Genomic DNA, 12,341 nt, shown 5'->3' with positions numbered 1-12,341 from the left:
ACACATTAGCATCACTCAGTTCCAACCATGCCACCTTTTCTCCATACCTTGGTTGTAAAGAGTGGTTATTGGTGTTGTGTTGTGTTGTGTTTGTGCTGTTCCTGTCCTATGAGTTTAAAGCAGTGTGGCCTTTCTTTTGCCACTAACTTGATATTTTCTTTTTTTCTGGCCATTCTCTTAACCCTGGGGATGACTGTGTGTGAACTCAAGTCTATTTCCTGATAAAGACTCGTGTCATTATGAACAGTACAAAAAGCTAAAAAAAAAAAAATAGAATTTGTGTGACCCATAAGTAAACCTTTTCTACTCTTTTAGTCTCATTTGGAGTCATCGAGTTGAACTATTTGGCTTTATTTTTAAGGCAGCTCTCTTCCAGGTTGCAACCTTCAGGCATCTTGTGATCTTTCAGTGATTCAATGTTTCCTGTGGAGGACAAAGTGTTTGTTCCTTTTACACTCATCATACTATTAGACAGAACAGCTATTATATTGTGCACTGTGGCATTTCCAAACATCCTTTCCTTGCAGAGTTATTTCATCTGATAGGAGTCAGTGTCCTTCCATCTGTTTTTCTTGACCTGAGATTGCTCCGATATCAACTGAAAGGTGTTACAGCTCAAAATGATCCTCAGGTTACTGCATAAACACCAGCCAAGTTCACAAGCCATGAACATGATGTCGTTTAAGAACTACTGATCGTCCATATTCACATTTACTGTGCTGGCATTTTCAAAAGTTTCTAATTGAAGTTTAAGGAACTACTTACTTACAAGCTGCCAACAGAAAATGACAGAGCCAATCAAAGATGTAACGTGCAAGGAAAAGTTCCACATCTCTGTAACTGCGTGACGCAATGCTCAGCCTAAAGGGCAAGAGGACTAACCCTTTAAAAGAAGTCTCAGAGAAGGTGCAGGATGGTACTATATATGCAGAGCAGTTTCTAGAAGACTGACGTTTTAATGAGTTACTAAAAGCAAACACCAGATAGGTTAAGAGATGTCAAGAATAACAAAGTCAACAGGCGATAAAAGATCTCCCAGCTTGCAAACAAACATAGCCTTGTAGTAGAGGTCGAATCGACCAAGTCGGTATCCTATAAACCAAATCCAACCAATAAGGTGAACTCAATTCGGCTCAGTAATTTTTTTGTTTTTGTTTTAATCTCTCCAAAAACTGCTACTGGTAATAGTATATGTTACACTTGGGTCTTAATTGTGACCACTTGGGGAAATTAATTGCCCACCGCTGCTATAAACAGTGTCACCACATGTAAAAGTCGTTTTTCCAACTATAAAGTGAAATGCATAAAATTTTATAAGATAACAGTATCAGTGTCAAAATTAACCCTAAAATGCAATATGATGTTGAAAGTGTCTGAGCAGCACTGGCAAAGACTTTATGACAGGCTGCTTTTCATGATTAAAACACATAAGAGATAGTGTAATCCTGTATCTAATTAGCGGGCGCCACAAGTCGATTCAGCCTCTCAGAAGGAGAGCAGCAGTCAGAGGCTGGTTTGACTCCCCAATCCTTATGAGATTAATGGCTAACCTCCCTCTGCCTGCTCCATTTACAGACCATGTCAGGTTTTCTTGGAAAGAGCACACTGCTGCTTCAGTTCTCACCTGCAAACATCTAAATGTGACCCTGTGCCAGTGCAGGTGCCTACGTGCGTGTTTATACAAACTGTATGTCAGTCAAGGGGAGGGCATGTCAGTTTCAGTGCTGTGAGGTCAGACTTTTTTCCCACGTTGCCTTTGACCTCAATCCTCACTTTTGGCAAGTCTGTCATCACGGTCTCCGATGGACACTAGTTTGTTAATTCTGCAACTGCGCAGGTTCTCCTCCTGTCGTTAAAGGGTCAAGACAAACTCTGGTTTTTATCTGCTGGGCTCCTCACTGTCAGCGTCACAGGACACAGGAGTTATTGCCTGTTAGCTTCACTTTAAATAATAACTTAATGACAGGAAGAGGAGGGAAAACTTGCCTTAGTCCCAAAGCAGGTTTACACAGAGTTTAAGATAAGATAGGATACACATTATTTGTCCCAGAGTTGGGAAATTCCTTTGTTACCGCAGTTTAAATTGACTTAACCACAACAAATATAAAATAAAGAGTATGTTGCTCAATAAAATTGAATACAATATGATCAAAATATTACATCAATAAGGTGAACTACTGTTATAGCTACTACTATTCTTATTATTCAACAACTGAACTTTTCTACTAATAATCAGTTGATCTTTCCCTTCTTTTAACTGATGAGTTATTTGTTTGGTTTACAAATTTAAATAGTTAGCGCTAGAAAATCGCAGATTGCAATTTGTTCTTGCGCCAACATATTAAAACCCAAATTCTTCCAGTTAAACTTTAATTTCTTGACAGAAAACAACAAAAAAATCATGTTAAAATATAGAGCTAGCAATTATTTGGCAAGAGATTATGTTTAACTTATGAAACAACATGGAACTTTTCATGCATGGCTAAAGCCTGCTAGTACTGGAGCTAATGGAGGAAAGCAATTGTGCACAAACTAGCAGCCGTTTAGCTGAGGGTGCAGCAGTTGATGCTATCTTGCAGTGTTTAATGAAGGAATAAACCACAAGGGAATGGAACTAACATACTGTTAGCATGGCTTTTTATACAAAAAATGTCATCCAAATTTTATCTAAAATATGTTAAAATTTAAAAACAAAATGAATCATTTTGTTTTTCTTTTTGGGAAGTCGAAAGCTAGACTTCTATTTAAGCGTGCTGATTGGTTGCTTAAGGACGAGACACGCCCTCAATGTCACTCATTTCCAAACAATAATTACATGTTAGAATCATACGTAAATTACAGCTAAAATGTGTACAAGCAGCTGGCTTGTCTGAAGACTCAAAAGACCCCTGAACCGTTTGATCTTTGACATTAAATCACTATTTTTAAGTCTTAATGAATACAATGTGGCATATATTGGACAAAGGAAGATGTCTAGAAAGAGGGTGACTATGTAGCTGCCAGGCAGGGAGAAAAGACGATGTCCACAGAGGAGATTCATGGATGGAGTAAAGGAGGACATACAGAGGGTTGGTGTGACACATCATCTGCTGTGGTGACCCCTAAAGGGAGCAGCTGAAGAGCAGCAGTTCAAGAAGATTAATCATGCAGCATTTAAAACCAGTGGGTGATGTTAGAATCCATTGTTTACTACAGGGTTTGGTAATGACTTACTGCATTACCTAATTAAAAGTAACCATTATTATTACACTGTGCCTAAAGGTCTGTCATTGAATAATCACAAAATAAACTCCTGGCTGATATAGAATTATATTTTTGCAGGAGAAATGAACTGAAAAGTCAGTTGAAACCTTTAAGACGCATTCCTGCAGGCTATACGTAGTGAGACTGAATTCTTTCTTCTTCTTCTTTTTTTTTACTTGCCCTACTTTTCACTCTGCATTTAGTTAAGATTCCTGCGGATGCTGCAGTCCATCTGCATTGACTGGATGTTCCCCAACTCGCGTACATACTTTCTGCGTCTGTTTAAATGCACACAGTTCATTCCTGTACTAAGACAGAGTATGCACTGCACACCACCTGGTTTGGTGCAAATGTTGTCTGACATGCTGTGTCCATGTCCCTGTTCTCATAATAGGGGCGCTGACAGGGACTTCTTAATACCCCTGCCTCCTCTACCATCAACACTGCTTATATAACTTCACTTATGTGGCTCTGAACTGAAGTATTTCCAACCCCAACCATTGCAGACCCCCAACTTAACACACACACACCTCTGAGTGGCTAAGAATAAATCATCTAGCTGGAAGAGGCTGCAGTAGAAGAAAAGCTTTTGCAGAGGCATGCTCACACACCTCTGACTCTGAGGTTGTTTTATTGATATACCCACTTGTCCTTTCAAAATGGAGATTATTTGTTTTTGTTGTTGCTCCCCCCCTGCATCGCTTTCTCTGGTGTTATGCAACCTATGTTGGCCTCGATTCTCAGAGAGGGGAGGTGGAAGAAAGAGAGAGTGAGAGGTTTGGGACAGATGCAGGCCTGCTAATATACCATGGAAAAGTTGGATAGAGGCCTTGCAGAATGGGGGTATCTTCTTTAGGAAATGCCAGAGGGCAGGGCTTATAACTAAAACGGGCTACAGTTGTCTGTAATAATAAAATGAATATTCCTGCTTATGAAGTTATACTCTGATCAAACAGCCGCTGCCCTAATGAGAAAACGGTTGGAGTAAAACCAAAACATAATGGAACACGATCAGTTTTCAATTCCTCTGTTAGTCACAGCTTAAGTGAATGTCTTTACTGGGAGGAGGTGTTGTTAAGTCACCCTGAAATTGGCCAGTATCAACAACAGTGTAATTAGATGATTAATGCAGCTCATAATTTGCTTTTCTTGTCTCCATCTGCAGCTAATTTTCCCCCCAATAATGTTCAGTTATTGGCTTTTTAAATGAACAATGGTTGCTTTAAATAGAGGACGGGTTTGGATGAGTCACATGAAGTAATCACCCATTATCGGTGCCGCTTAGTTTGGCAGCTCACATTTTTCTGAACGCTGTATTTCACAGTTGCTACTGCAAGATTTTGGTTTTCCAAGAAGGCCTGCATTTTATGCTGTTGTCATTTGCAGCCGTGCCATCTTGCTTGCCAAGCTGTAGTAAATCTTGTGGTTTTGGGGGCGTCCGGGACTCCAAGTGGCTAGACTGCGTGCCACAAGTTGCCCCGCCTCTGTCCTGCAAACAGCTTTCATTTCTTTGCACAGGTGACTCTCTGCAGGAGAGTTATCTGATGTTGTCATCTTAGATGCATAAATATCCAGATGCACATCAAACCATACACTCATTGACTCGCCCTGGCTCATGCAAGCTGCAAACATGCCATAATTTGTATCATGTTGCATATTTTCCCTTATTTTCAGAGCACATAATCCCATTACGGCTCTAATCCTCAGTGTCCATAAAGCTAATTTAAGTGTAGCCATCAAAAATTAGCTTAAAATTGAAGTGACTTACTCTTATTTGCTTAATAGCTTTTTTGAATGCAGTTCTAACTATTCCTTTTGACCCTTACGCCAAGATGTTTTTCTTTTATGCAAAGCTTTTAGTGTTTCTGACAGAGCTCTTTATATATGAGGAATAAGCTGCAGCCTGTCCTCACATCATAAACTGATCACTGTTGACCTAAAAGTAATTCACTTGGTCAGAGGTCTCCTTTGTGTTTCGCCTTTGAGCTCAGTGCCACATACTCGGGCTGCTGGTGTAATATGACAGTTTGACAGGTGACTGACGCAGGTAAGAGTAGCGTTTCGTTGTGTGACATCAGACTGTGCAGTTCTTCAGACAGTCTGCCTCCTGTGTTGATAGCTCAGCATTAGCCTCGCTGGGAAAACGTCGAGAGGAGGGAGACAGCAGTGGTCAAGCTGATTGTAAGCATAAACACATGTAGAGCTTTTTTTTTTTTTTCCCCAGAAATCTACCTCAATACAGAATTCATGGTCCTGAAGTCTCTTGGGAGTTTTCCACCAACCGCCCACCGCAGGCAGAGTTACTCCACCAGTCGCTAAATTGGGCCATTCATCCAGAAGGAAGCACAAAAATGTCTTTGTTTGTCCGATGTGATTGCTGTGTTTGGTTCAGTGCAGTTTTACACAGATTTTAGAAACTTCCTCCGTAAATTTTTAAAGTCAGCGCTCCTCTCATTGGAAAATAAATGTTGTTATGCAACTGGAGGGTCACCCAGATGGATGAACCTGTGGTTTCCAATCCCACAGTGAGCTCATTAGCTAACGTAACAGTGATTTATCAGATCGCTCCCATGCATTTGTATTTGCTGTGTTTATTGCTGCCAACTTATGTAATCAAACAAAACCCTGACGAGACCAGAGCATGTGCACGTTAAAATTTTACTACAGCTACAACTCAACCATCAACACAACTGGATTTTTATGGCAAAGCAATCTTACCCCACTTAGTCATGGTTGTAAAGCTTTCAATCATTTTACATGATCGGCAGATTTTAAGTCTTTTTTTTTTTTTTTAATGTTCATATCCTGAAGGTGGTCAACATATTGATGTCTTAAAAGTGTTTAATATTAATAAATACCTATTACGGTAACTTTTTTTTTTTTTTTTACACAGACTCGCAAGTTAACCAAGGCAGAGCGTCAGCGTTTCAGCGAGGAGGTGGAGATGCTAAAAGGTCTGCAGCATCCGAACATTGTGCGCTTCCACGACTCCTGGAAGTCGACAATGAAGGGCCATAAGTGCATCATCCTGGTGACTGAACTCATGACCTCAGGCACGCTCAAGACGTGAGTCCCTGTGTCCAGTTCCACTTTTGAATTAAACTGCAGATTTGCATGTGTATATGCATATAAAAGACTGCAGTTTATGTATAGATCAAAGTCCACAAACCTAAAAACGGTTCATTTTTGTCTCAAGTAGCTGATGCTCTGTTTCTAAATAAAACTTGCCAAGTCTCGCATACCAAAAAGGATATTTGTGTCATGTTTGACAACTTCTCCTTTAAGTAATGATGAAAGCTCTACTTTGGAAACAATGTTCTAGGAGCGAATTCAGGAAACTCACTCATTTTAAAACTTCCTCTTGGCTGTCAAAATAAGAGATTAATTATTTTGTAGCACTTAAAAGCTTCCTTTTCTTTCCGTGTTTTGATATGTTTGGACTGATTCTTATCCTCTTTTTTTTTTTTTTTTTGTTTTCTTTTTAGGTACTTGAAGAGGTTCAAAGAGATGAAGCTGAAGCTGCTCCAGCGCTGGAGTCGTCAGATCCTGAAAGGGCTGCACTTCCTGCACACACGCACTCCTCCCATCATCCACCGGGATCTCAAATGTGATAATATCTTCATCACTGGCCCCACAGGCTCTGTCAAGATTGGAGATCTGGGGCTGGCCACTCTCAAAAGTGCCTCTTTTGCTAAAAGTGTCATTGGTAAGTGTTAATTTAGTCTGTGTTTACCCTGCTAGACGAAAGAAACGGCATCTAGAGCACAATTTATCAGTTAATAATTATCTGAAAATATAATTTTATATGCAAAATGCCCTAAAATGGTCTTGAAATGGTGGGAAAATCCAATGGCATTTTACAGGCCTTGCATTTGTGTAAACACCCTCCTGTTTCTGCTTACTCTTATTTCCTCCGTACTCATACTACCATGAATGCCTCTGTTTAAATTCCTGTCTGCATTTTTAAATGCAGCATCATTAACCAAATGGCTTCTAATTTCACCTGGAACTTGCCCATCCCATCACTTACATCCAGGGAGTGCCAGCCGTCACATGCACGATAATAACTTGTTGATTTTTGTTGAAAGTGGCACTGATTTTAAATCATTTGGTCCAAATCAAACACAGTATGTTGGGGTATTTTAACAAGAGGAACATTTTTTAACCTTTTTTATCAGCAAACAACATTAACAAGATTTTTTTTTTCTGCTGTTGGCTGTAATGATTAGTCAGACTATAACTTTGGACCAGAGTAAAGGACCTCAAGAGCTATATGCTAGTAATACCTGCTTTTCATGCAATGCCAAAATCTAAATATCTGCAAAACAAATGACACTTCCATCAGCATCCATTAACTGTACTGTCTACTTGGTGCTAATTAGCAAATGATGGCATGCTAATGGGAATTGGAAATTATATACATTAATATAAGCATGCGTGCCTTAGTTAGCAGCTGTTATTGCTAACAATCATGAATATTAATCATTAGTGACTTAAAAAAGAAGGATGCAGGTTAAATTTTATCTAAATAAAAATGTCAGGAAATTCTTGTTTGTTTATATTTCTTTAAAAACATCATCCCTGCAGCTCTGTTCCATTTCATGTTTTTCCTCTGGTCGTTCACGCCTCACCTGCAGTGGCGCAGTGTCCCAGCAGTGCTTCTTACCTCAAAGTCTGGGGATGGTAAATGCTGCTAAAAGGGTAGTAAAGGAAGGGGCTGCACCCATAAGATGAATTATGGGGAACTGTGCATCATGCAAAACTACTTTAATAGATTCCAGGAACAGAGTTGAATGGCTGCTTGTAGAAAAAGGATAAACATGGCTTGCATTGCATACAGCTTGTCCTGTGCACAGGAAAAACTGTCACGAGAAAAGACTGCACGTTCTTCACTTAGTTTACTATATGTATTAGGTCTCTTGTTCTAGAAAGTTGCTCCTGTTATTTTAAAATCTCTATCAACTATAAATAAGTATTAATTTTCTCAAAATACCCCATCTTTGAGCTGTTTGATTTGCAAATTTCTTGTCAGCTGAGGTTTTAACTGCATCAGGCAACTACTTTGAGCAGAAACTCTTTGAGCAGAAACTACCTGGTCATCTTGGCAGAGAGTTTAGCAGTTAAAAAGCTCACCTCATGTTTAAAGCGTGTTCTGATGCCATCAAAGTGGCAATCACACTGTCCAATAAGGGTCCTTGACTCTTATTATGGCTCATCAAGGATTTTAAATAATAGAACAACCTTTAAACCTTTTCTTCTCCCCTGACAGGAACACCTGAGTTTATGGCCCCAGAGATGTACGAGGAGAAATATGATGAAGCGGTGGACGTCTACGCCTTAGGAATGTGCATCCTGGAGATGGCCACATCTGAGTACCCATATTCTGAGTGCCAAAATGCCGCCCAGATCTACCGCAAAGTCACCAGTGTGAGTAAAGCAAAGACGAGGACTACCTCATTTCCCCCGATATTTAGTGTGATTGTCCACATGTGTTCTTCCGTGATGATGGAATTAGAGAGGAACCAGGATATCTTATTCGTACAAATAGAAATACGTAAAACGCACATGAATTGGGATTGAAATCATCATTACATAACATAACAGATTGCAGATGTTTTTCTTTTTTTTGCATTGGAATTTATCTGTCTGACGATGAAATGGGCTTTAAAGAAGTGGATTTTGGGAACACAGGCTGATGCAGTTCAGGCTGTTCTTGGGGGGTGCCAAGCACATCAGTGACGCCACGGTGGGCGAGAGCAGGCGAGAGCAGGCGACTGTAGAATTATATGTTTTGGAAAATGTGTCTCACTCCTTACTCCACAAAGAGGCCTGTTTCTTTCTTGTGTGTCGCGTATGCAAAGCAAACAGCGTGTCTGACGGAGGCTGGAAAGTGAGAAAGTGACAATGCCAACAAGTCGTAGTGCTCCTGGCTCCTCCACAGACAGGAGCATTATGTGGAGAAGCTTAGGCATACATCATGATGAAAAAACACAGTCATTAGCTGCTGTTTTTTATGATTTGTTAATGCTTTGTGTTTATGTGGAGCTGAAGTCACCTGCTATTAAAAAGGCCCGCAGTAACCAATATAGCGTGACATATGAAAGGCAGGACAGACGGGCTTCTGTCGTGACTGTTTACAGACTCTCCTTGTTCACATTTAAGTATACACCAAGTAAATGGATAGAAACGTGCTTTCTCATGTACGCTATATAACCAACAGTATGTGGGTGTTTGTGCATTTTACACTTATTTTTATCCACTAGGACTTCCTTATTTCATTTTTGTTATTTTCTTCCTAGGGCTGTGCGATATGACCAAAATCTCATATCCCGATATAAGAATTCTATCGTCCGATAACGATATAAATCACAAAAATTTTAAATTTTCTGTAAATTCTGTGAATCTCGGGCAGCTCGACATGCGTGAATTGTTTCCAGCTGCGTGTCCTTTACCCGGAGTCGAGTGTTTTAACCGATGCGTGAAACTATACATTTTTAGACATAAGTTGTAACGGCTGCCGATTTCTTTGTGTTTATTACACGGCGTGCTGCGGGTTGCCTGTTCTAACATTTGAGTCTAAGGTTTCTTTTTTAGCACCTGGCGGCTCTTTTTTACTTCTTATCCGTAAATAATCTGCTCTTTCACGTGATTCAGTTTATTTTGAAAAGTCTCAACAGGATCTTGAGCTTTATTGTGAAAGGTTTATGTGGAACATAAACAAGCGGACACGCGAAGGAGTTGCCGTCGCTGTTGCTAACGACAACGCATAAAAACAGGCGCTTGTCTGTCCCTAGTGTGGTTATATTACATATAAGAGAAAGAGAGAACTTTAAGAAATGAATATAGCCACTACAGTAACCATCAGAACGATGAAAAAATATTGCCGTAAACAGTTTATTTTGCGACACCACGAAACAAACGATAGCGTAAAATGAAACGATAGATGTTTTTATATCGTCATCTGATATATATCGTTACATCGAACAGCCCTATTTTTCCTGCTTTTTACACTTACAGTAAACACACCTGTTGGTTCAGCCATTAAAGCCCGCCCCCCCTTCTTTGTACAATTGGAGGCTTACCAGTGTCAGAAGCTGCTTCTTTCGTCCATTAAAGGTTTTTTGAACAGGCTGTTCTTCAGCATGATTAAATCCACATTTTCTACACTGGTGAGCAAGAAAAGAACATTAATCATTAGGATGGAACAACCCCACTCCATCTGTTTTAAGTGATCTGCTGTATATGCCCAATTTGAGAAACTGCTGGAAACAATGACGACATATCTAGCAAGATTTCCTGGGTTTTGTGTTTGAGATAAAGAACTTCTTCTGGGGTCATTAATGATGATGCTATCAAACTCTTTCCTGCCAGATGTTTAACCTAGCTGGAGGGATTTGTTCCACGACAGCACCAGTGAGGTCCGACACTGATGATGGCTGATAACGACTAGTTTGCGGTTGCCATTCAGGTTTACTTCAAAGCTTGGGGGGGCTTCTGTGCAGGCCAGTCAAGTTCTTCCAAAGCAGGAAAGAATTTTATTAAAGAGCTGCCTTTGTGCAGGGAGCCCTTGTGATGTTTGAGGAAGAAGGGTCCAAAGACAAATAAAGATAAATTATTACTGTATTAGATTAGAATTAAGTAAAGTGCAAACAGCAGGAGCAGTGTATACAGTTACACAATATGGACAAAAGTATTGTATAGTAGTATAACACCTCTTAATCTTAATCCTTAATTCGGGTGTATAAAACAAAGCAGCCAAGCAGTCCGTCTTTCCAAACAACTGTGAAACACTGGCTCGTTCTAAAGACTTCACTGAATTCAAAACGTTGTAACGTAATACTGTTACTGTTGTAACATATCAGTTAATAGAATTTCTTCCCTCCTACATATTCTGTGATCAGCTGTAAATGTAAAGGTAACCAAGTTCTGAGTCCCTCATCTCATATCCACATTAGCACAAAACCTAAAAAAAAAAGGAGCTTCATGGCATGGCTTTCCATGGCTGCACAGTTCCTGCAGGTGTAATGTACTAATGGTGCACCACTTTTGTCCATGTAGTGTAAATTATATAGAAACAAATGTGTATAGTAAATTGAAGTTAATACTGTAGTGAAGTCATAGTAGGAATAAAAATATGTACAGAATAAGATATATTTTTAGGTGGAATTTGATTTTGCTCTTATAAAACCAGTTAACAGAATTCATTCAGTATTTAAGGAAAGCACCTCATCAAAATCATTGGAAAGAATCTGTGTGGGGGACATGGTCATTATAATTAGCCTTTCATACCTTGGCTCACGCAATGGCTAATACGTAAAACATCTTCATCAATACAAAAAGTCCAGTTGCCTTCTTATCAAGCATTTGAGATTAACATGGCTCATATGACTGAAAGCCTATAGAGACAAACTAATTAACTAATGATAATATGTCTTCAGATGACAAGTGTTTGTATTGCAGTAATGTTCTGATGTCCTTAAATTTGTCTCTAATAAATAACCATTTCATCTTCATTATTACAAAATTAATAAAATCTCAGATAAAACTAAACATTTTTAAAGCATTTTTGAAGCAAACAACCAGTCTGGAAAGTGAACTGAAGAAGAAAAATGAATTAAAATTAGAAAACAGTAGTAAGTCTTAGGTATTTTGGTCTTATAGTGTTTTTCCTCCTTAGTATACTTGAATTTCTTGTCAAAGAATACCACACTTTACTTGTAAGACATAACCACGCTTTGTTCTCATATCTGTGTAAAATAATTTGGGTTCACTGATCGTTATGTTCCTAACAACATTAAAATCTGACCCACAAACCAAAGTTAATACAAGCGCAGTGTGTTTCTCAAGCTCTTATCTACATGTAGACTGCCGTCGCCACCAGAAAGGAGCTGAGTCACAAATTAGATTTGGATCTAGGGAAAATGGATTTACTCTCAAGGTGCCTACACAGTATGCGGACACTGCAGCAGAGTGCTTAAACAAACAAACAGCATGTCTATAACTGCAATGAAGCGCGCTATGTTTGCACTGGCATGTAGTTGGGATGCTTTATCAAAAGAATGGAAAAAAACCAAAAAAAACCCACCAAAAATTAAAAT

General features: G+C 39.3%; 1 protein-coding gene across 2 annotated transcripts in view; it reads left to right on the top strand.

Annotated features, from left to right (window-relative positions):
- The window catches only part of wnk4a (WNK lysine deficient protein kinase 4a), a 49,864-nt gene that overhangs the window by 12,884 nt on the left and 24,639 nt on the right, over positions 1–12,341 (top strand). For both annotated transcript variants that reach the window (XM_085466773.1, XM_085466772.1), the window contains exons 3-5: positions 6,137–6,309; positions 6,729–6,949; positions 8,513–8,670. In XM_085466773.1, the coding sequence (XP_085322899.1) occupies positions 6,137–6,309; positions 6,729–6,949; positions 8,513–8,670 (552 nt within the window). The remainder of the gene's footprint in view (positions 1–6,136; positions 6,310–6,728; positions 6,950–8,512; positions 8,671–12,341) is intronic.

The sequence above is a fragment of the Copadichromis virginalis genome, linkage group LG8, assembly GCF_057382275.1.
Source record: "Copadichromis virginalis isolate Kocher_CV1m ecotype Utaka linkage group LG8, C_Virginalis_male_GT1.1, whole genome shotgun sequence".
NCBI lineage: Eukaryota > Metazoa > Chordata > Actinopteri > Cichliformes > Cichlidae > Copadichromis > Copadichromis virginalis.
This window is presented reverse-complemented; position numbering and strand designations above follow the sequence as displayed.